Source organism: Erinaceus europaeus, chromosome 15 (assembly GCF_950295315.1).
Source record: "Erinaceus europaeus chromosome 15, mEriEur2.1, whole genome shotgun sequence".
In the NCBI taxonomy this organism is placed as follows: domain Eukaryota; kingdom Metazoa; phylum Chordata; class Mammalia; order Eulipotyphla; family Erinaceidae; genus Erinaceus; species Erinaceus europaeus.
The window spans coordinates 24,426,030-24,451,487 of record NC_080176.1 but is presented as its reverse complement, the minus strand read 5'-3'; the positions used below and the strand labels follow the sequence as shown (position 1 = coordinate 24,451,487).

Genomic DNA, 25,458 nt, shown 5'->3' with positions numbered 1-25,458 from the left:
TTTCTCTTCTGCATAGTGCTGCTGGGACATCCATGTCTTTGTCTTGGTGGATAATATTTGTTTTCTGGCTATGTGCTGAGGAATGGAATTGCTGGGTCACAGAGGAGGCATATGTTCACTTTAACAGAACTGCCAGCACTTTTCCAAAGTGCTTATGCCAGTTTACACTCCCACCAGCCATATCTGGGAGTTCCAGGTGCTCCATGTCCTTGCCAACCCTGGAGCTTTCTCTCTCTTTCATTTTAACAACTTTGGTGGGTGTGATTTGCTATCATTCTGGGTCTCGCTTTCAACTTTTCTCCATTCCATACCTTAAGCAGGAGCCTTAGATATCTTTTATTTTGAAGTTCAATTTTGAAGTCATTCTGGATTCACAGGAAGTTACAAAGAAACATACCATGGGGTTTGTGTGCTCTTCACCCAGCCTTCCCACTTTTAACATCCCCAGAACTGACATCAGATCAAAATGAGGAAATTGATGGTGGTATAGTTCACAAGGCTTACTTGAATTTCAGTGTGTGTATGTGTGTGATTCTGTGCAGTTTTATCACTTTTGTACATTAGATAAATCAAGGTCTGTAAATTTACAAATTAAGATTTATAAAGCTTTGTAAATCAAGATTCAGAACAGTACTGCTCTCACAGACTCTGTTGTGTATTTACAGCCACCCCTACCTGTGTCCTGGACCCTTTCCTTGGCAATCACTAATCTATTAGCACAAAATCTTGTAAGTGTAAATCGACTCATGTCATGTCCAGTGGGGTCCTCCTCTGGTTCTCCCCATATGTGTTTCACCTCTTCACGTCACCCACTCTGTTCTCTGGACTGCAGCCACTCAGTTGACACCTTCTCCTGATGACTTCTTTCAGTTTTGAATCAACAATTTTAACTGATTTTTTAAAAAGCAGAGATATGTTTTTAGAAATTTCAGTTATGTTTGTTACAGAAATTGATAGGGAAGGGGTTATAGGGAGAGAGAGAGCCTCATGAAGTACTGCCTCACCACTCAAGAAGCTTTAACCCTGCAGGCGGGGTTGGGAGACGTCAACCTGGGTCCTTGTGTGTTGTATGTAACGTGTGCTCTCAACGAGATATACCAACACCCAGCCCCCTAATTTCACTTGATTTTTTTTTTCCTTTCTTTCCTTCTTCCTTTTTTTATTTTTTAATTTTTCCCCCCCCATGAAACTGAACATCCACTCTTACCCTCTACCCAGGGTTTTTATTTTGGCGCCCTACTACGAATTTAGTCAGATCCTGCTTTGAGTTTCCCTTTCTGTTATTCTTCTTCCTTTCTTTCTTGCATTTTGCCAGAGCACTGCTTAGCTGTGGCATATGGTGGTGTGGGGGATTAAACCTGGAACCTGGGAGCCTCAGTCATGAGAGTCGCTTTGCATAGCTATTATGCTATCTCCCACACCCTGATTTTTTCTTTTAAATGTTCTCTTCCCAGTGGCTCATTCCCTCAGTTGAAAGGTTTTGTCTGTTTGGTATAACATGGGTCATATATATGTCTATCAGGCTGTTGTGGCTGGGACAGTGGGATATACTCAGCTTTATGGCTCATCTTGGAATTTAGTAAGGGTGTTATTCCCACCCAATAAACAGGACAGGGACTGTGGGGTGAACAGGAAGACAAATGCTAGGAAGACAGGTAGTATTAGAAGCCTTCCATGACATGTGACTTGTCTGTACTAACACAAGGATAGTGATTTAATCAACCTGAGGAATAAAGAATGTCTTCTTTTGAAGTAGTGTGGAGCCAAAGATCTGCTTTGTTTAAAAAAAAAATTGGCTAGGAATAAGGAAAGATGACTTTATATAAGTTAACCTCAGCAACTTTTTTGACCAGAGTAAATTAAACCTGAGACCTTGGAGCCTCGGTATGAAAATCTTTTGCATAACTACTGTGCTATCTCCCAAGCCCTCTTTTTTTGTGTTTTTTTTTTCTTTTTTTGGTTTTTCCTTTTTGTTGCCCTTGTTGTTTTTTATCGTTTTACTTATTATTATTGTTGTTATTGATGTCGTTGTTGTTGGATAGGACAGAGAGAAATTGAGAGAGAAGGGGAAGACGGGAGAGAAAGACACCTGCAGACCTGCTTCGCCGCCTGTGAAATGACTCCCCTGCAGATGGGGAGCTGAGGGCTTGAACTGGGACCCTTACGCCGGTCCTTGTGCTTTGTGCCACATGCACTTAACCTGCTGTGCCACCACCCAACCCCCACCCCCTTTTAAAATCTTTATTATTTTGTCCTTTTGAGTAGAATTTTGCTCATCTTTGGCTCCTAGTGGTCCAGGGATTGTTGTAGTAACTGTTGAAACAAATTTCAGTGGTCCGGGAGGTGGTGCAGTGATAAAGCTTTGGACTTTCAAGCATGAGGTCCTGAGTTTGATCACTGGCAGCACATGTGCCAGAGTGATGTCTGGTTCTTTCTCTGTCCTCCTGTCTTCCTCATTAATAAATAAATAAATAAATAAAATCTTTAAAAAAATTCACCGTTGATTTGCGAAGTATTTCTGGACTGTTGTGTATGGTTGCTACATGTAGGACTATTTCAATGCTGTTTTTTAAGTTTTTTTTTTAAATACTGATTTGATAGTGACAGCCAGAAATCGAGAGGGGAGGGGGAAATAGGGAGAGAGACAGACACCTGCAGTCCTGCTTTACCACTTATAAAGCTTTCCCCCTGCAGGTGGGGACCCCTGGCTCAAGCCTGGGTCCTTGTACACTGTAATGTGCACTCAACCAGGTGTGTCACTGCCCGGCCCCCCTCAATGCTATGTCGCAAACGAAGTTCAGGAATGGATTGTAGGTTTCACTTTTTCTTTTTTCTTCTTCTTTTTTTTTTTGCCTCATTTCTCTAGAGTTAGTAAGGTTCTTTTAAGAAAGAAAAACATAAGGGCCAGGTGGTGGTGCACCTGGTTGAGTACACACACATTACAGAGCAAGTCCTCAATCCCCACCTGCAAGGGGAAGCTTTAGGAGCAGTGAAACAATGTGGCAAGTATCTCTTTCTTTCTCCTTCTCTGTCTCCCTCTTCCTTTTCAATTTCTCTGTCTCCAAAGTAAATAAATATATCTTAGAAAAGAAAAATGTGTTATCTGTCAATTGAATTCGTGGGATGAAAAGAAATTTGAAATTAGAGCATGATGTAACATAAGACAAATGATGACTACTAACCTTTCCCTATAATAAAGGCTTTGAATAAATATATCCCTGCTTAATATTTGGAACTCTGCATTTTCACTTCTTTGTCTATGATAAACATCTTTGAAGATGCTTCGTTGAGCTTTGGACCGTGGTCCTTGGGATGCTTGGCGCTCAGACCCACTGTGTTTTTTCTGTGGAGTCAGTGAGATGCGTGGTTAAGGGCTGGACAAGTGCCCTCAGGTCTTCGATTCTTCAGTTATAAAAACAGGGCAAAGTGGAGCCACCTTGAGGGCTGTGGGCATAGAATGAGGTCACCCCAGACAACACCTAGTACACAGAGTGTTCAGTACATGGTAGCTAGTGCTGTCATAGTCAAACTCCAGCGAACACTAGATGACTTTGATGGAAAGTCACACATCATTTCATGTACAGAACAAATACTGGCGACAGTGACATGACTGTGATGTCAGCCAGTGCACAACAGCATCTTGATAGCGGTGCTCGGTGGCATTAAGGCTGCCTCTGACTTGAGAGTCCTGGAAACTGTTGGCATACGCACAGATCAGTGCCGTCTGTCTTCAGTTTGAACACAGCCCAATGTGAGCTAAAGTTTCTTTTCATTTTTTGTTTTTTATCTTAAGCTTACCATGGGTTTAGATTCCTGGTGCAGCGTTGGCAATTTAATAATTACTGATTCATTCTGTTAGGCTCAATAATGGGTTTTGTAAGATCCAGGATAGGCCTGGAGACTGGTTATTTGCTTTGTTTAGTGACTAAGAGAGAAAATTGAAAAGTTTTTGGAAATTACTGACAGTGGTTGAATAAATCTATTCGGAAGCCAAAGGTGGGTGAAATGATAAGTGCCCAGAACCTTTGAGGACAATCCAAATGGTTGACAGGAAGCTTGCTTAGGATAACACCTCTTATCTGCCGGCCCAGGGAAGGCCGCTTGTGGCAGTGGATTCTTCACTGGAGTCCCATACCTGTGGGTGTTGCATTGTAGCTCTTGAGCAACAGTAAGATGAGAGTGAATTGTAGGTGTCCTTTTGGCGACGTGACCCTTGACTTCATCAGGTGAACGGCGGCAGCAGGGTTCTGCCATTGTCTAAGACAAGCTCTGGGACACGCTGTTGGGTAACCTTGTCATCCGTCTGGCTGCTGCCGCCTCATACACCTGGATGGAAATGCTTAAACATACTAGCGTTGGAGCATGGAGAAGGCTGTGTGCCTACATTCCACATTCTGATGTGGTAGCAGTGTGGTTCTCTCTCTCTAAAGTGTTTTATTGATTTTATTTTAAAGAGAGAGAGAGAGAGACACCAGAGCACTTTTCAGCTCTGGCTTATGGTGGTGCTGGGGATTGATCTGGAATCTCACTGCCTCAGGCATGGAAGGTTTTTTTTTTTTAATGAGAGGGATAGGGGAGAGAGAGAGTGAAAAGGAGAGAATGATGAGAACACACTAGATATCACTGGTGCATGTGTTGCCAGGGATTGAACTCAGGACCTCATGCTTGAGAGTCCATTGTTTTATCCACTGTGCCACCTCCCAGACCATAGGCATGGAAGTCTTTTGCAGAACCATTATGCTGTCTCCCCAGCTCTGTTGTCTTCTTTTTGGAAACCCAGGAGGGGCTGTTTTCTCTATTTTGTTTGGAATTCAGCTTAGCAGTTAAAAGGCGTTTTTTATTTTCAGAAAGGATTTTCACTTGAGAAAATGGTACCTGCACTGAAATAATGACAACACAGTATTTCTAAAAGTAGACTGTTCATTGACTAAGTATTCTCTCTCATCACCTATGCAGCAGTGATGCTTATATTGAGAGCAAGCCGGGCCAGGATCTTGGCAGCCTTTACAGAGGATATGGTTATGTCAGTGTTACTCTAGGTGTTTAATTTCAGGCAGTATGAGTCAAGGACTTGGTGTTTCTTATATAAGAATAGATTGGACTTAATTCAGAAAAAGAATCCAGCTCATTAATTTGAAGTGTGTACATCACTACTTGATTATTTTAGAGTTTTAAAATAGATAATTTTTGCATATTATATAAAAGCATATCCATTAAAAATGTCTCCCTTTCTGCTTGTCAACCGCCCTGTCTCCAGAGCAGGAACCAGGTTCTCCAACATTCTTCCAAAGATGTCCTTCCCTCCCTCCTCCTCTCTTGCTCTTTAACACAGATTGGTAGCACACTGTGCACAGCTGCATACCCTGCGCTCTCTCCTGACAGAGACAGGGTGCTCTGCTTCTGTGTCTCCAGAGCTGCTTGAAGATGTCCATGTACCCTTCAGCGTCTCCCATCCACCGGACACCTAGGTGGGCCTCCAGCTGTTTCTGGCTCTTGAAGTGGGAGAGATGATTAACACCCTGGGAGGAGGGAGGGGACTGAAGCTGGGAGAGACTGTCTGCCCTGGGGCCCCCTGAACCCAGCCGGGGTCCCAAAATGATGCCTCTCCCCACATCAGCCTGTGCTGATGTGAAGTGATAGCCGGGAGTGAACCTGCCAGGTTTGTTAGCTTTTACATCTTCTTGCCCTCTCCTAATTGATGTGGCCGATTTCTTAACAGCTGTGAAATGCACAACATTTGAATGGTACTACTCTGCTAGTTTGTTAAAGGGCAAAAGGGCACTCAATGAAGAAAAAGATAATTTAAATTAAATCCCAGAGAAACATTTTACACCAGTGTGTAATTATTACACAGATGCAGCATACCTTTCTGTATAGCTTTTTTAAAGGACTATTGAAAAGCATATTGAAAAGCATAAAGGAGAATATATGAGTTCTTGGGTTTGAACTGTGGCACTCAAAGAAAAAGATACAGGGAGTTGGGTGGTGGTGCAGTGGGTTAAGCACACATGGCACTTAACCCTGGTTCGAGCCCCCAGCTCCCCACTTGCAGGGAAGTCGCTTCACAAGCGGTGAAGCAGGTTTGCTGGTGTCTGTCTTTCTCTCCCCCTCTCTATCTTCCCCTCCTCTCTCCATTTCTCTCTGTCCTATCCAACAATAACGACATCAATAACCACAACAATATTAAACAACAAGGGCAACAAAAGGGAACATAAATAAATATATTAAAAAAATTAAATAAAAAAGAAAAAGATATAAAAGAGAAATAAGCACTTCTTTCTTTCTTTCTTTCTTTTTTTTTTTTAATTTATTTATTCCCTTTTGTTGCCCTTGTTGTTTTATCGTTGTAGCTATTATTGTTGTTGTCGTTGTTGGATAGGACAGAGAGAAATGGAGAGAGGAGGGGAAGATAGAGAGGGGGAGAGTAAGACAGACACCTGCAGACCTGCTTCACCGCCTGTGAAGCGACTCCCCTGCAGGTGGTGAGCCGGGGTTCGAACCGGGATCCTTAGGCTGGTCCTTGTGCTTTGCGCCACGTGCGCTTAACCCGCTGCGCTACAGCCCGACTCCCTCTTTCTTTTTTTTTTTAAAGAATTTATTTATTCATGAGAATGATAGGAGGAGAGAAAGAACCAGACATCACTCTGGTACATGTGCTGCCGGGGGTTGAACTTGGGACCTCAAGGTTGAGAATCCAGTGTTTTATCCTGTGCCACCTCTGGACCACACACTTTATTAATCTAAAAAGGCTTGATTCTTTAACATTATGACTCATAGTATTTTTTTTTTTGTATTAGAATACTATTTTTTATACTGCACCAAAGAATAAACCCAGGGACTCAAGTATGCCGGATGCCAGCCCTGGTGTTGCCACCTTCTGTCCGTGGGGAGGACCAGAAGGTAGGAAGAGTGTGTGCTTGGGGTCATTGAGCAGTCCAAGGCCTGACAGGATAAGTACGGCCCCTTCACAGAGTAACAGACTGTTCCACTGCTGTGCTTGTTCCTATGCCCGGTGTGCCTTTTATTGAGTAACTACTATGTGCTGGTTTGGCAAGTCCGTGGACATCAGAAGAGGAGAGACCTGAGGAACTCCTGCTGTTTGCTACCTGCTCTGCATGTTGTTGCAAAGCTACCATCAGATCCTAGCTTGGCTCTTGGGAAAATATTCCAACTAGAGGCAATTGGATCTCTGTATAAATGCTACCGGTACTTAGTGATGTTGGACAGCTTGGTAAAATGTAGCCCCAGATCAAGCAAGTTGACTGGAATAATTCTTTGGGGTACTGTTCTGTCCTCTGGCTTTTTCCCTTTTCTCTTTAGGACTAGAATTACAGTATGGGTCAGGGTCAGGCTTGGGTTGAAACCAGGGTTCACACTAGTCTGCGTAACTCCAGCATTGAGACTGAGTTGTGGGGAGTTGTAGGGTAGGACTGACTTGGATTTTGCATCCAGCTTTGCTGCCCAAGGCCTGGAAGGACTTTGGGGCAGGAATCATAAGCTGTTTGCCAAAAGGTTGAGACTTGTACTGTTTGCCAAGCATCCTCGCAGTCAGACACTTTGCATGAGTTTTCATGTCGACCTCTGTTCTGTAAGTTTAAGAGGTAGGTACAGTCCCTGGCCTCATTTGGGAGACTGGAGGCCCTGTCCTGGTTCTGGCTCATCCCAGTGGTCTCAGGCCAAGCAGGCGGCTCATCTTCAAGCCTCAGACAACCCCAGGCTTTGGCAAGTTGCTGGGAATGATTGGAATGAATGAAGTTCCTCAGCCCCCAGCTGCTGCCTGGTGTCTGGCAGAACTGGTTTCTCTGAGAGCACCTTGGTGGTGGACTCACATTGATCCACTTTGTGTTGGTGGTTAGTGTCTTTCTGTAGAAGCTGATTTAAATATTGCTCCTGAGTCTAGTTCTCTTTTGTCTCCAGATTACTCTTTCCACTTGACACCATTCAATTTGAGTCCCCCACCCCCATCCTAGAATTCAGTCACTTCAAGGGTGGCAACATAGAGAGAAATGGCCCTAGCGGCCCTATGACTCAGACAATTAGCAGTGCAGAGAGTGGCTGTTCTCCCTGGATCTCTAATCCCCCGACCCCTTTTGCTCTGGGCAAAGATCTGACTTTCTATTTAGAATCATGAGGCTTATTGTCACTTTGAGAGAGCATTTTGTGGTTCCACATTCATCAGCCTTTGATCTCATAAACCAAGTTTATGATTATAACACTGGTGGTTGTCCGAAAAGCACAAGAGAGATCATGCAAAAATCATGACTATATGAAAAATATGGACTATTGATATCGGCGTGATTGAGTCAGCCTTTTTGTTGTAGAACAGGGCCCAGAACACTCACACTCAGAAGCACTGAAGCTCATCGCGTCTGGTGTCATTGTTGACTACAGCATGAGCAACTCCCTAGGTGGCATCAGCGAGTGGCCCCAGGTGGCTGCTCCCTTGCTCTCACAGGAGGCAGACATGGTGGGAGCATGCGTGGACTGGAGTTTTCCCCTGAAGTTGGAGGCGCTTGTCTTGGGGTGTGGTGCTTCCCTCCACCGTTTGTCTAGCTCCTAGACTGCTATGATTTTATCTCTCAGCAGTGTTCCAGGAGGTTTTCGTGAAAGTGTAAAACTGCCTGAACCGCCTACCAAACTAAGTTTGCAATGACCTCTTGGGACGGGACAAAGTCAGTATTCTAAGTGGTCTGTGATCCAAGGCATTTCCTGGGCTGAGTGTTTATCAGGACTGAGCTTGACTTCCACACGAAGAATCTGGGAGTGTTTCCCAGCTGACTGGGAGTGGGGAGTCTGAAAGCACAGAGGAAATCTCTGTACGCTAGTTATCTGCTGGAGTCTGTCCACAGCTAGGGCCTGCACAGTTGAGCCGGTTTGGGAATATAAAGTAGGACAGGGCTGTTAAATGTTATTAAGAAACTACATGTAGTAGTGTGGTGGGCGAAATAGCTCACAACTGGTAGAGCATGAGACTTGTGTGCCAAAGGCTCCTGGTTCAATCCCCAGCACATGTGCCAGAGTGGTGCTCTGGTTGGTCTCTCTGTCTTCTGAAACTCTCTCATATGTAATACATCATACCTTAAAAATCATATGTAACGATTTTATCTTACATTGGGAATTGAAAATGTTGACTTTTTAGGGCTGAGAAGTAGCACAGCATGTTTAAACAGAAGATGCTGCCCCCAGGGTCCACATTCCACCTCCAGCACTGCTGAGTGGTGCTCTGACCTCTCTTCTCCCAGGATTTTTTTGTTTGTTTGTTTTGTTTGTTTTGCCACCAGGGTTATTGCTGGGGCTTGGGGCCAGCACTACATATCCACTGCTCCAGGCAGCCATTCCCCTCCCCCCCATTTTATTTGATAGGACAGAGCGAAATTGAGAGGGGAGGAGGAGATAGGAAGAGAGACACCTGCAGACCTGTTTCACCGCTCAGAAAGCGTCCATCCCCACTGCAGGTGGGGAGTGGGAGCTCGAACCCTGGTCCTTGTGCTGGACTGTGTGCATAGTCCTATGTGTACTTAACCGGGTGTGCCACCACCTGGTCCCCAAAATAGATCTTTAAAAACAAACAAAAAAAGGCTTTTACATTGATCAGCCTTACTCTTCAAGGTTTTAAAAAAACCACACATACAAAGAATGGCCTAGAAGGGGTGGCACAGTGGATTAGCTGTTACAGTCTCAAGCATGAGGTTCTAAATTGGATCCCCAGCAACAGATGTGCCATAATGATGGTGCTGTGGTTTTCTCTCTCCTACCCCATTGTCATAAATCAATCTTGGGGACCAGGTGGTTGTGCTCACATGTCATCATGCACAAGGACCCAGGTTTGAGTTCCTGGTCCCTACCTTTGGGGGGGGGGTGCTTCATGAACGATAAAGCAGGTCTGCAGTTATCTGGTCTTTCTCCCTATCTCCCCATCTATCTTAATTTCTTTCTGTTCTATCAAAGAAGAAAGAGAAAGGAAAAGAAACAGGAAAGAAAAGAAGAGGAAAGGGAGAAAGGGCCACTGGAGTGTCAGACTTGTAGTCCTGGGATCGGGACCCAGTGATAACCCTGGTGGCAATTAAAAAATCAATTAAAAATAAATATTTGAAAAAGGACAGTATGTTCCTGTTAACTGTCTTTAGTTTCAAGTCACATGCTTTCCCATGTCACTTCTCATCTGGAATCGAAGGTTGAGTCATTTGAGAGGATTGAGGTATTAGGGGAATGGTGTTAGGAAGTCTGTCCACGGATCCCCTTCCTACCTGGCTCATTGTTCGAAAACTCTTTCAGACAGTGTGTTGATTTCAGTACCTCTGCGTCCCAGTTAGGACATGCTGGTATGTAGAGGGTAGTCCTGTCCTCTGTGTTTCTGCTTCTTTTCCTAAAGTGTTTGGGTAGGTCACTTCTCCTTTAATGAGAACTGAGCTGTTGGGGGGCCAGAAGGGCGTTGTATTGGGCTGAGTAGTGCCAGTTTACTTCCCTCAGTGATGACACATTTGTATGTATTTTAATGTTGTTTTTTCCTTCCACTACACCACTGTGCATGTGGGTGGCCTAGCTGGGAGACTGGCATCAGTGGTGAAAGACAGTGATCTAAATTTAGATTTTCTTCAGAGGTTTCATAGAATACTTCCTTAAATTAAGTCACCCAGTAAAAAAGCTGCTGCTGTGTGGTGCTTCCAGTTTGGGGTGTCCCCTCCCCACTCTAGAAATGAAGACAAGTCAGGAGGGACTGGCTCTCACTCACTCCAGTTGTCTTGGAAAGTGCTGCCGCTGCAATGAACTTAACGGGGAGAATATGGTGGTCAGGCAGAAATGGGAAATGGGAAATGGGAGTCTGAGGGGCCTGGGGAAAAGGAGGGAGGATTGATCATGTTGGTGTGTCACTGGGAGTGATGGAGGGTGAGAGAGGACTTCTGTATTAACTGCTACATTACAGTTGGGGGGTGTGGCAGCTGGTGGAATTTTGGAACAGGAGGGGGAGCAGCAGAGGGGTGTCCGCTGTTGTGGGTGCTTGGGCACACATGTTACAGTGAACAAGGACCTGGTGGCCCCCAGCCCCCCTATAGGGAGAAAGCTTCGCAAGTGGTGAAGCAGTGTTGCAGGTGTCTCTTTGCCTTCTCTCTCAATTTCTGTCTCTGTCAAATAAATGAGTAAGGAAAAAGAAAAGAAAAGAAAAGAAAAGGGTTTTTAGACTCATTTTGATGAAGCTGGAGAATGCCTCTCATCTGTCTAAGCGCCCTGTGGGGACTCAGTGGAGGGGAAGGAAGAGCCCAGCTATTCTTGTTATGAGTCAGGGTCTTGTAGACTGCTTGCTGGCTAGTGTTGCTTATCCTGGGGTCTGCCCTGTTGCCACTTACTCAGATGGCCTTTCCATTCTGTTATGTAAGACCACACTGTTTATATAGCTTTAATTGGAAAATAGATGGGATACTTAAAAAACATTCCAGTATCTGTCACTGTTAGATAAACACACATCAAATCTCACTTGCGATGATTTAAGCCCCCAGTGTGGATCAGTGGCCTTCCTTCCCTTGGGCGTGACTTCATTGTCTAACTGGTGCTTTATTTAAATACTGACTTTTGGAAAGGTTAGTCTGGTTTTGGGGTGGGTGGTACATACCTGGTGCAACATGCAGGCTGTACAAGCTGACCCTTTACACCGCCCCTGCCTTCAAGTTCTCCCCAGAGGCAGTCTGCTCACTATAATTTATTTTTTATTTTTTGCAAAAATAGGTAAAAATTCTTGTATATTCTTCCTCTACCCTTCTCTCCATTAAGTTTTATTTTAAATATATATATATTTAAAATTACATATACATGGGAGTGGGGAGAAAGAAAAAGAGAGACCAGAGCACAGCTTGGCTCTGGCTTATGGTAAGTGCTGGGGATTGAACCTTTTTTTTTTTTTAATTTCTTTATTGGGGAATTAATGTTTTACATTCAACAGTAAATACAATAGTTTGTACGTGCATAACATTCCCCAGTTTTCCATATAACAATACACCCCCCACTACGTCTTCTGTCATCCTTCTTGGATCTGTACTCTCCCCACCCCTTCCTTTTTTTTCCCATTTTTATTTTCTCCTTTATTGGGGTTTTACCACTTTGGACTGACTTTTCACATAGAAAAGGAGAGACAGAGAGAAAGGGAAGACTGAAAGAGATACCGAGAGAAACCAGAGCACTGTGCAGCTCTGGTGTGTTTTGGTGCTGGAGATTGAACCTGGGGCCTCATGGCCTGAGACATGGAAGTTTTCTTTGCAGAACCATTATGCTGTCTCCCCAGTCCCTTGCCTTTTTCATTGAATAATGTATCTTGGAAATCTTTCCATAATTGAGAGAAAATTCCCCAGTGACCTTTAGTATATTCCCTATATTGTATCTTAACTCAGGGATATTTCCATCACCCCCAGTTGCTCCACTCCCCCATGGTGACTTTGGCAATCACCTGTCTTTCTTCCTCTGTGGATTTGCCTATCCTGGATATTTCATTAAAAAAAAAATGCAGTCATACAGTCTACACCTGTTGTGTTCGACTTAACTTGGCAAAATATTTTCAGGGTTCACTCATAGTATGCATCAATCTGTTATCTCAATTTTTACATAAATACTTTTTTATATAAACTATATAAATCTATCTAATGGATATAACTTCATTATATAGATATGTTACATTTTGTTTATTCATCAGTTAATGGGCATTTGGGTTGTTCCCAAGTTTTGGTGATTGTGAAAATTGCTGTGAACATTCATAAATGTACGAGGTTTTGTGTGAACATCCATGTTGAGTACTTCTGGTTGTATCCCTCTAAGTATAAATGCGGTGTCATATGGAATTCTGTATTCAAATTTGTATTATCCACCAGCACAAGAGCTCTAATTTCTCCATTTTCTTATTTAAAAAAAAAAAATGACCACTAAAACCATTCTAGTGGTTGTAAGATGGTATTTGTGACTTTGATTTGAATTTCCCTAATGATTAATGTTGTTAATTTCTTTTCCATGTGCTTATTGGCTATTTGTGAATCTTTTGAGAAATGCCTTTTGTTGAGTTGTAGGAGTTTGTTGTATATTCTAGATTCTACAGCCTTATTACATATAACTTCCAAATATCTTACCTATTCTGTGGGGTTTTTTTTTCCACTTAATTTTTCTCACTTTCTTGATGGTATCTTTTCATGCACATAAGATTTTTCTTTTGATGGAAATTAAAATTGTGTCGTGTGTGCTCTTGGTGCAATTAAGAGACCATTTTCCTAATCCAAAGTAATAAGTCACCACATCAATTCAGATATCACATTGTCCCCTTGGCCTATAAATATCATATGTTGATTTTTTAGTGATAAGTTCCCTTCACTTTCTCTTAATATCAAAGCATTTTCTGATTTACCTTGTAATTTTTCTTGACTCATTTTTCTTTTTATTTTTTATTAAAAAAAATTTTTTTTAAATTTATTTAATTTATTTATTCCCTTTTGTTGCCCTTGTTGTTTTATTGTTGTAGTTATTATTGTTGTTGTCGTTGTTGGATAGGACAGAGAGAAATGGAGAGAGGAGGGGAAGACAGAGAGGAGGAGAGAAAGATAGACACCTGCAGACCAGCTTCACCGCCTGTGAAGCGACTCCCTTGTAGGTGGGGAGCCGGGGTTCGAACCGGGATCCTGATGCCGGTCCTTGTGCTTTGCGCCACCTGCGCTTAACCCGCTGCGCTACAGCCCGACTCCCTCATTTTTCTTTTTAAATGTGACACTTTCAACATGCCTGTGAATCCTAGATTCTGCTTATTGACTTGCAGTTTCATTCTACTGTGGTTGGAAAAGATATGACTTCAGGTTTTTGTGACGTAGTATATATAGTCTACCCTGGAAATAAATGTCCTACATGCTTTTGAGAAGAAACATGATTCCTGGTATTGTTGAGTGAAGTTTTGTAAGTGTGTGTTAAGCTTAGTTGGCTTATATAGTCTTATATGGTCTTTCATTTCCTTACTGTTTCATCTACTTGTTCTCATTATTTCAAGTGGAGTGTTGATGGCTCCAGCTGTGATTATGGAACTTCCTGTTTCTCCCTCAGTTCTGTCAGTTTTTCGTTCATAGATTTGAGGTTCCATTATTAAGTGCACATGTACTTGTTATAGCTTTATAGTGAATCCACACTTTTGTCATTAGGTAAAGTCTTTGTCCCTTTTATAATTATTATTATTTTTGTTTTAAAGCCTGTTTATGTGATATTAGTATGTCCATTCTAGTTGTCTTCAGTTACAGTTAGTATGGACTATCTTTTCACTTTCAACTTATTTTTGTATTTAGACCTAAAACAAGTTTCTTATAGAGAGCATATAGTGGAGTCATATATATATATATTTTTTTTTTGTTACTGATATCGTTGTTTTTGGATAGGACAGAGAGAAATGGAGAGAGGAGGGGAAGACTGAGAGGGGAAGAGAAAGACAGACACCTGCAGACCTGCTTCACCGCCTGTGAAGCGACTCCCCTGCAGGTGGGGAGCCGGGGGCTCGAACCAGGATCCTTATGCTAGTCCTTGCGCTTTGCGCCACGTGCGCTTAACCCGCTGCGCTACCACCCGACTCCCAGTGGAGTCATATTTTACTGTTCTTTCTGTCAACTTTGCCTTTTAATTGAAGAGTCTAATGTATCTACATTTATGTAATTGCTGGAAAAAGGCAGAACTTCTGTTTTGCTACTTGTCTTCTGTAAGTCTTATGTCCTTGTTTTGGTTGCCTCCTCCTTCCATTCTTGCCTTGCTTTTGTTGGATGAGATGACCCTCTTTGGTGGGCATGTAAGGCATCTTGCATTTTCTTGATGCAGCAATGAATAGGCAATATTTTACACATCTGGTCTGTTTGTGGGTAAATTTTTGTACTTGGAAATCTAGCTGCTGCTGGAGTGATGAAGACGTAGGAAAAGAGGAAGCCCTTTCTCATCTTTCAGCTTCTCCTTAGGACTTCATGTTGGCAGAAGTTGAGAGGGCGCTTAACCCTCTCTGGGTGTGGGAGACGGAGCCCAGGGCTGCTCGGGCCTCAGCATCAGAGCAGTGTGGGCTAGGTGAGGAGAGGACATGGGTTCATAGAGACCACAGCCCTTAAAACAGCCTATTCCCAAATGTATAGACTCACTTTCAGTTCCTTCAAATGGACTTCTTAGTATGTTAGGAGACTCAGGCTCTTCTGAATTACAGATGACATCACAGATTTGTTTATCCTGGAGACTCTAAATCCATCCACGGTCCTTTCTTTATTACCTCCTCCTGAACTTAAAGTGACAAGATTACTTTGGACTTGCAGTTGTGTCATTAACAACTGGCAGAACAGAAAAGCCTGGCAGGTGCTGCGCATCTGATGGATAATGCTGCCGTGTCCTTTTCAAATCTTGGACGGGTGGTAATGCTTTCAGTGCCTGCATTAGACCATTGGAAAAACATCGGATTCAAATGTTAACTTTCTTTTCTCCTCGGGTGCTGTTGTGCTGCCATTATTAAACAGCATGCCTAGTAGGAGGTGGCCTACTGCATGTTTTGGCTCCTCTACAACAGTGGGAATGCCTCTTGGAACTTGAAAACGTTTATCTCAGAGGCATATTCTGCAGTTACCGTGCTTCCTACTTGTTACACCCATTGTTCTGGGAAAAGTACTAACAGTACCCTTTGAAAATAATAATAGTTATTATTATTGTTATCGCCAATAGGGTTGTTGCTGTGGCTTGGCCCCTGCACAGTGAGTCTACCACTCTTAGCAACCACCCCCCCCTTTTTTTCTTTTTTCTTTTTGATAGGAACAGAGAGAAATTGAGAGAGAAGAGGCAGGTAGATAGAGACATGCAGCTCTGATTCACTAATTGTGAAAATCCCCCTCTTGCCCCCTGCAAGTAGGGACCGAGACTCTGAACCCCAGCCCATCCTTGTGCTTGGTAATGTGTGTGTTCCACCAGGTATGCCACCACCTGCTCTTCTTTTTCTAAGCAATGTCACGATCGGGTAATATGGCCACTTCACATAAAACTTTCTGACATAGCTCTGTTCCCAGAGATTTGCATATCTGATCACAGATATCTAGCTGTGTCCCAGGTCACCATCTGAGGAGGTCATCCAGAAGTCTGGGATATTGAGGCTTGGGGCTGACAGAAGGGTCCATGAATAAAGGCTACAGATCTAGATGCATTGATACAACCCAGACAGGATCTTCTGCACACCATTCCCTGGGTGTACGTGGACATCTGGACTCGTGAACAGCTTTAAAGATTCGCTTTTTTTTTTTTTAACATTTATTTATTCCCTTTTGTTGCTCTTATTGCTTTATTTTTGTAATTATTATTGTTGTTATTGATGTTGTTGTTGTATAGGACAGAGAGAAATAGAGAGAGGAGGGGAAGACAGGGGAGAGAAAGATAGATACCTGCAGATCTGCTTCACCGCTTGTGAAGTGACTCCCCTGTAGGTGGGGAACCGAGGGCTTAAACTAGGATCATTACTTCGGTCCTTGCACTTTGTGCCACCTCCTGTGCTTAACCCGCTGTGCTACTGCTCAACTCCCTAAAGATTTGCTTTTTTCTATGTTGTCTTTTAGTCCTTATCAAAGGAATGATTCTGTTAGGATGAGAAATCATATTGGTGGTTTCTCCTCCCCCACAATTGGAAGTCTTGAGTGCAAGGGTGTAACAGGGAATGCCTGGCATGGGCCAGTTATTCAGGCCTCGCTCAGCACAATGACCGAGTGTTCTGAGGCCTGTGGGTCCACTGGGGGCTCTTGGGTCTGCTCAGTTTGTACCCCCTACCCCCCGTTATCACTGGGGCTCGGTGCTGGCACTACAAATCCACTGCTCCTGGCGGCCATGTTTTCCATTTTTTATTGGATAGGCCAGAGAGCAATTGAGAGAGGAGGGAAGAGAGGTAAAGAGAAAGTAGATACCTGCAGACCTGCTTCGCCTCTTGTGAAGTGTCCCCCCATGCAGGTGGGGAGCCAGGGGCTTAAACCCTGATCCTTGGGCAGGTCCTTGTACTTAGTACTATGTGTGCTTAACTGGGTGCGCCACCCCCCAACACACATACACACATGCGCGCGCGCACGCGCACACACACACACACACACACACACACACACACACACACACACACACACAGTTTCCTTCAACTTTTAAGTGAGTTTAGAAATGACTTAAAAAAAAAGAATAATTTCTGAAAGTGTTCTCACATAGGCAAATTAGATCAACAGCCTCACTTTTTGTCTTTTTCACACTTCTGGAATACTTGTCACATATTTTCTGGGGCAAAGTAGGTAGAAGCAATTAAGTTTGCAGCTGAGGTGAGTAATGTGGTCTCTCATTGCCCTAGTGTAGTTATTGATAAGAGAAGTGAGATAGTTTTAAGGATAAACTAAACTCTCTTCTTCAGAAATGCCATTTGATGCCACTTTGGAATTAACTTTGGGAAGGCTGAGACTAGCGTCACACCATGTGCTTCCTGTAACTAGGCCGACACAGGAAAGACCTGCAAATGGAACTGAAAGATCACTTCCATTGGGGACAATTGGAGGTTGTTATTCAATTTTCTCTGTGTCATGAACAGTTAAATTCCAGTTATTATTTGTGTTAAGTGCAAGGAATTCCCAGAAACTCATGAGTCTGAATCTAAGGAATCAACCAAATCCAATCAAAAAGTGGTTCTCTCAGTGTAAGCTCTATTTTTTTTTTTTTTAATGCTCTGTATTTTTTAAGGCTAGACCTCAGTTTTCTGAGAAGACTGTCTTCTTTGACATGTGTGAGGAGTTCCCTCTATGGGCTCTACCCTACTACTCCGAGTCCCATAGCCGCAGCGAGGATTTAGGCTATTTCCATGTGTTCTTGTGACCTTGTTGTGTTCCCAGCATTTAGCAGATAGTTTAAATAGTTTGCCGAGGAGTTTTCTTCATTTCACAGTGTACACATTCAGACCATTAAAGGACTTACTGAGATAAATGTTAAAATTTCACAGTGACAGTTTAACTTAGCAATAGGTTTTTAGCTTTGAGAGCTTATTGTAGTGTATGGATAGACTAAAATATCCCCAACGCTTGATGTTTTCTAGTTTGCTTCCTTGGGATATTCCATCTTGATAGAGAAGCCATCTACACTCTGATCAACTTAAAACAGCAGTGCATGAACAGCTTTCCCCTCTGCTGCAGATGATACTTAAGAAATAAAAGAGAAGGAGTCAGGCAGTAGAGCAGTGATTTAAGCGCAGGTGGCGTGAAGTGCATGAACTGGCGGAAGGATCCCGGTTTGAGCCCCCGGCCCCCACCTGCAGGAGAGTCACTTTACAGGTGGTGAAGCAGTTCTGCAGGTGTCTATCTTTCTCTCCCCCTCTCTGTCTTCCCCTCCTCTCTCCATTTCTCTCTGTCCTATCCAACAACGACAACATCAATAACAACAATAATAATAGCCACAACGATGATAAGACAACAAGGGCAACAGAAGGGGAAAAAATAGCCTCTAGGAGTAGTGGATTTGTGGTGCAGGCACTGAGCCCAGCAATAACCCTAGAGGCAAAAAAAAAATAAATGAAAGAGAAATTTCAGATGTGGTCCTTGCTTACTAAAATCTTACACTAGGAGGAAAAAAATGGGGATGAAAACTAGGCAGTTGCAATGCATGTTTTGCTGGAGGTGAACAGAATCGCAGGAGTATAGTGGGCAGGCAGCCTTGTTTTATCTGATGGGCTGGAGGGAGGTTGGAGGATACTGACATTTAAACTTGGCATAGCTTCATGGGATAGCAATAGACAGCTGGGCTGGGAAGGCATTTTAAGTAATGGAGATGGCGTGAAGGGTTAGAACAGCACTCAGCACTTGTTGGGAAGAGGGATGAACTGTTCCGTATGCGTGTGGGGGAGAAACTACAGTGGGAGATGGAGCCTTTCTCAGAGTCCACTTGTGTGGCAGATATGCCTGTAGGTACCAGCTGTGACACACAGTAGTAAAAGTAGAGACCAGAACTCAGAATCTGTCACTCCTGGGGGTTGGGCGGTAGTGCAGTGGGTTGGCCGCATGTGGTGCAAAGCGCAGGGACTGGTGTAGGGATCCCAGTTCAAGCCTCCGGCTCCCCATCTGCAGGGGAGTCCCTTCACGGGCGGTGAAGCAGGTCTGCAGGTGTCTATCTTTCTCTCCCCCTCTGTCTTCCCCTCCTTCTCTTCGTCCTATCCAACAATGAACACGAACGACATCAACAATGGCAGTAATAACCACAACGAGGCTACAACAACAAGGGCAACGAAAGGGGGAAAAATGGCCTCCAGGAGCGGTGGATTCATGGTGCAGGCACCGAGCCCAGCAATAACCCTGGAGGGAAAGAAAAAAAAAAAAAGAATCTGTCACTCCTATAGCAGACATCAAGAAGCAGTGCATATGGTAGTTAGGAATTCAAGTTGCTTCAGTTCAAGTCCTGAGGAGAACTGCGTGACTTTGCACCTGTTGCTGAGCTGCTCTGACACCACCCTCATCATCAGCGTTCCTGTATGAGTTTGCTGCACAGGCTAAGTGGTGAACACTGTTTATGACAGCACCGGCCGTGTGTGATCTGTAAGTGCTAATAACTAATAGTAGTAGTATTTGGGCAGAACGGGCAGTCTGATTATTTTTCTGAAAAATGCTAGTTTTTCTGTTGTTGGTGTTGGACAGGACAGAGAGATGGAGGAGGGAAAGACAGGGAGAAAAAGACACCTGCAGACCTGCTTCACTGCTTGTGAAGTGACCCCCCTACTAGTGGGGAGCTGGGGTCTTGAACCGGGATCCTTACACCGGTCCTTGTGCTTCGAGCCATGTGCGTTTAACCTGCTGCAGTACTGTCTGGCCCCCAGATTCCCTTTTTGATGTCATTTTGCTTTAGTGAAGTTGTAGTGCCCCAGATCCATGAGTACATGAAGAGTATCAGAGCAAGGTTTTGGTGGAATAAACTTTGTCTGTCTGTCTGTCTGAAAGCCTATGTGCCTTGCACTGAGCTGTCTAGTTTTACTGGCCCCTCCTGGGATAGCACTTGTGAAGGTTGGTTGGCCTGTTGAACAGCTTGTCCTTTGTACTGTGTGAGAGAGATTACGGAAGAGGACCGCATATCTTTTGTGTTGGTAAAGTGCTAGGCTACTGGCGACAGATTGCCTTTGGCTGACTTCAGCATAAGAGAATATACTGGAGGGCTGCCGGGAGCTACTGGAATGGCAAGATGACTGGATTGAGGTACCTTGGGGCCAGACTAGACCACACCTGTGTCTCAGCCAGCCAACCCCACTTCCCTGGAGCCCTACTTACAGTGACCTGACTTAGAGGATTCACCTTCCAACCATTCCTAGCTCTGGAGTGAATGCCCCATTGTAAGAGCAGCTTGAATGTCCATTGATAAGACTCAGTGCATTAGAGAATGTACTCTGTGGCCTAACACATCTTGCTGAAGGGTGTTTAATGACATGAAGTCTTCCACACACTTTTTATTAAGTGAAAATGGCTGGTAGTAAAACTATGGGTGGATAATTACAATGAATAATCAGAAGTAGTGACTGCTCTTGTGGTTCCTGTTTGACACTGAGACATAGAACTGTTGACTAGTCTGCCCAGGGTGACTTGGCTCCATAGAGGCAGGGACAGTTAGGTTCAGGAGTGGGACACTTAGCTGCTTCATGCTCTCTCTTTCTCTCTCTCACACATGCGCACACACACAAAGACAGGACTATCTGAAAATAATAGTGGTGTGTGTTACAGCAGGTGGTGAGATCTAAGTGCTCTTATTTATTTTTTAAATTTTTTTTTAATTTATTGGTTAGAGACAGTCAGAAACTGAGAGGGAAGGAGGAGGTAGAGAGCAAGAGAGACAGAGAGACACCTGCAGCCCTACTTCACCATCTAAAGCTTTCCCCCTGCCGGTGGGGACCAGGCACTCAAACCCAGGTCCTTGTGCACGGTTACATGTACACTCAGCCAGGTGCACCACCACCAGGCCAGTGCTTTTATTTCTTCTGGCATCTCTGAGAGCATATTACTTCTGTAGTGACCTAACTGATTCTTAAGTTATTATAAAAATGTAAGACTCTCAGAATATTCTCCTTCCCTCTGTCAAGTGTCCAGAGATACCCACTGCAAATAACTTTTCCAAAATACTCAGAAGTCCCGGTAGTTGCCTCGGTTAATTTAAGAACTTTCTCTTTGAACTTGGGTCACCCAGTGTGTTCATCGTGAACAGATCCCGCTGTTACCATCATCAGAACCCAGAGACTGCTGTTGTGGGATCACAGGAAAGCACTGGTAAAATAGCATGTGTTTTCAATGGAAGACTTGAGTCTCTGAAGCTTTTTAAGACTTTTGTTTGTTACAGACTTTTTGTTTGGCACGAGTTTCTCATTTGTAAAGGTTGATTATGAAAAGATTCAGTTTCCATATGTATATTTAAACTTCCCTGAGTCATGGATGCTCCATCTAGATCAGACTTCTGCTTTGTCAGACCTTCACAAGAAGGAAGTCCATTTATTTTACTACTTGCAACAACAAGTGTGTTTAATTGGCAAAAAATGAACATTCATGCTAAGTACTCTTACCCAGTGTGCTTTTGCTTTCCAGAAATTACTTTATTGGCTAGAAGAATTTGTATTTGATTTCACAGGGAGCTTGGGAAAAGAGCCCACAGGCATTCGTATATGCTGCTGACGAGTGGGTTGGGCATAGGAGTTGGGAGATGATACCTCCACATCTCCTTACCCTTTTCCCTAGTCTCAGCTCAGATCTAAAACCACAGGGCTGAGATACTTCCTCCGGTATACCATTGAGCAAGTTAAATGTGTGCATTGTACTTTGGGTTGAAATTAACTGTGCATGTCTCCTGTGGTGTTATTACTGAGTGTCCGAGCCTCTGTCCAGATGTGGGCCAGGACCACATAGCTCATTAGTGGGGGTGATGTCACCTTCTGGGAGCTTCTGTCACCTTTCCACTCCCAGTCACCCACCCTGCAGATTTCTTCAGGACAAACAGCAGAGTCACAGCATTGCTCTGTATCAAGAGTCAGCTTCATTGTTAACTTTTCAGATGGCGCAATGCAAATTCTCCTTCCTTCCTTCCTTCATTCCTTCCTTCCCCCCCCCCATTCCACTGATTTAAAAACAGATGTATTTTTATGAAAAACAGAAGTGAGGCAGAGATCAGAGCACTGCTGAGTTCTGGCAGATGAGGGTCCGGGATTGCTTCATGCAAGTAAGTCTCGTACTCAACCGCTGAGCTCAGTGCTCAGCATTACACCGTAGAAAACCAGTTCATCAGAGTTTTAGTATTTAAGTTTTGCTGTGTGAGTGATCGGCACTTAGCCTGGTCCCCATAGCATTAATGAAAGCTTAGGTGCTGTGGAGTCTCAGTGTCTTTTTCCTCCTCTCTCCCTCCCTCCCTCCCTGCTTTCTGTCTGTCTCTACTATAAATAAATTTTAAAATCAGCTCTATCACACTTTTAAAAATTTATTTTCCCTTTTGTTGCTATTGTTGTTTTTCATTGTTGTTGTAGTTGTTGTTGTTACCGATGTCGTCGTCGTTAGATAGGACAGAGAAATGGAGAGAGGAGGGGAAGACGGGGAGAGAAAGACACCTTCAGACCTGCTTCACTGCTTGTGAAGTGACTCCCCTGCAGGTGGAGAGCTGGGGGCTCCAACTGGGAACCTTACACCAGTCCTTGCACTTTGTGCCATGTGTGCTTAACTTCCTGCGCTACCACCCATCTCCCACTTTTTTTTTTTTGTCTCCAGGGTTATCGCTGGAGCTTGATGCCTGCGCTACAAATCTACTGCTCCTGGAGGCCATTTGTTCCCATTTTTGTTGCCCTTGTTGTTATTATTGTTACTGCTGTTGTTGTTGGATAGGACAGAGAGAAATTGAGAGAAGAGAGGAAGAAAGACGGGGAAGGGTAGATACCTGCAGACCTGCTTCACTGCTTGTGAAGCCCCCCCCCCACCCCCCCGGTAGGGAGCTGGGGGCTCGAACCAGGATCCTTACACCAGTCCTTGTGCTTCGGGCCATGAGTGCTTAACCCGCTGTGCTACCATGCCCCCCCCCCCCCATAATCAATCATTTCATGTGTCCACTGGGTGACTCAAGTTTTCTGTCACTCTACACATGTCTGTTAATGCCCAGGAAAGTGCCACAAGTATTGTTCTGGGGGCTACGAAGAATTTCAAGAAGTTGGTAAATACCAAATGAATAATCCATGAAGAATGAGGACCAACTGTACTTGATAAACTACAGCTGGAGTCTTGAACCCATCACTTAATAGACACACTATCTTAACTTAGCCTGTATTTCCATAGTTATATAATGTGGTTAAATATTAATATACTGGAAGTTTGTATGTTTGAATGAGTCAAATTGTGCCACAATGCTAGGCATATATACTAAACCCTTGTTAAGGGGGAGTGGTCACAGCTGTGCTGTCAGAGATAAACAAGGCAAGTTCATGGAATGGCACCTGTCTTTATTGAATACCCATGCAGATAAAATAGCCTTGAAAAGTAGGAAGTGTTACTTCATGGCACACATGAGGGGAAAAAAAAGAAGGTCCAGAGAGGTTGAGAAGCTTTCTCTGTGTTTTCCTTTTGGAAACAACTGATTTTTTTTTTTTTTCCCTCCAGGGTTATCCACTGCTTCTGGAGGCCATTTTCCCCATTTTATTAGATAGGAGAGAAATTGAGAGGGAAGGGGGAGGTAGATAGGGGAAGAGAAAGATGGACACCTGCAGCCCTGCTTCACCACTGCAGGTGGGCAGCCAGTGGATCAAACCTGGACCCCTGTGTGGGTCCTTGCATTTAGTACTCTATGTGCTTAACTGCGTATGCCACCTCCTGGCCCCCTGACTTTTTTTTTTTTTGCCCCCAGGGTTATTGCTGGGGCTTGGTGCCTGCACTATGAATCCACTGCTCCTGGAGGCTATTTTTTCCCTTTTGTTGCCCTTGTTGTTTATCGGTGTTGTAGTTACTATTATTGTTGTTGTCGTTGTTTGATAGGACAAAGAGAAATTGAGAGAGGAGGGGAAGACAGAGGGAGAGAGAAAGACAGACACCTGCAGTCCTGCTTCACCGCCTGTGAAGCGACTCCCTGCAAGTGGGGAGCCAGGGGCTTGAACCGGGATCCTTACACTGGTTCTTGCTTTGTGCCATGTGTGCTTAACCTGCTGCGCTGTCGCCCGGCCCCCTACCCCCTGACTTTTTAAATAACTCATTTTATTGAGAAGATAATGATTTACAGGTTTGCTGTCATCACAGGGAGAGTTGCACGTGACCCAAGTCAGGTATCAGCATGCCTCACTCTTACCAGATGAACTGAAATCTAAACTTAGAACGGGGTCACTTAAAACTCCATGCAGGTTGAGCTGAGGAGACAGTATAATGCTTCTGCAAAAAGACTCCTGCCTGCCTGAGGCTTTTAGGTCCTGGTTCAGTCACTAGTAACACCATAAGCCAGAGCTGAGCAGGGCTCTGGTTTCTCTTTCTTGATGTATCTCTATATAAAATGCATAATAGGGGCCAGGCGCTGCCACATCTGGCTAATTGCACACTTTACAATACACAAGGACCCAGGTTCAAGCCCCCCGGTTCCCACTTGCAGAGGGAAAGCTTCACCACTGGTGTCTCTATCTCTCTCCCACTTCCCTCTCAATTTCTCTCTGTGTCCTATCAAGTAAATAAAAGTTAAAAAAAACATTAATTTATTTTTTAAAAATCCATGAATGTTTTTTTGGCCTGGTAAAGTGAAGAAATGGCTTATAAGTCACTCCAGGTCCCCTCAAATCTCTCTGGGACATCTGCCTGTCAGAAGAGGGCAGACGTTGCTTAGGTAGGAGGGAGGACCATCCTGTCTACAGTGGGAGGGTAGAGGACAGAGGGTCCCTGGAGCAGGGGGCTGTGAGGGAGATCAGGTGGCAGATCTTGTGATGTAGAGATAGTAGGAACCTTACTGGTTACTGAAAGAGGGCCTGGGCACAGAATGTACTGTGTGTGAGGGAGCTGAGGGGTTGAGACCTCACATCTGCAGGGGGAAGTTTCACAAGTTTGGAAACAGGGCTGCTGCAGGTGTCTCTGTCTCTTTCCCTCCCTATCTCCCCTCCCCTCTCAATCTCTATCTCTATATAATAATAAGTAAAATAAAAATGTTTTAAAGAGCTGAGGCCTCTTGGTATCCAACACTTCTGGAAATTATCCTCCTCACTGAAACTGAACTTGTAGAGAATGGTGTATGCGTTTATACAGCACATATAATACATGCTTATGTGTGCCATATGTGGTCATATGTTTGTCTTCACATATGTAAATGCATGTGTGTGAGATGCAGGTACCCTCAAGTCTTCTTTTTCTTTTATACCTTGATACATTTATAAGCCCTTATGTCCCAAGGAATGGCAGCATTTTGCAAAAACTGTTTCTCAAGTCATCCAAAATGACTCCAAATCTTACCCCAGAGCTGGGTCCA

The 25,458-nt window shown here is 43.9% G+C and overlaps 1 protein-coding gene across 5 annotated transcripts in view; it reads left to right on the top strand.

The window, feature by feature from the left end:
* SMURF1 (SMAD specific E3 ubiquitin protein ligase 1) overlaps positions 1-25,458 on the top strand; it is an 84,477-nt gene that overhangs the window by 14,523 nt on the left and 44,496 nt on the right. Inside the window, exons 2-3 of one of the 5 annotated variants that reach the window (XM_060173321.1) lie at positions 5,258-5,468; positions 6,798-6,900. The exons of the other annotated variants lie outside the window; for them this stretch is intronic. Of the exons in view, the coding sequence (XP_060029304.1) occupies positions 6,846-6,900 (55 nt within the window). The 5' untranslated portion in view covers positions 5,258-5,468; positions 6,798-6,845. The remainder of the gene's footprint in view (positions 1-5,257; positions 5,469-6,797; positions 6,901-25,458) is intronic. 5 annotated transcript variants of the gene reach the window in all.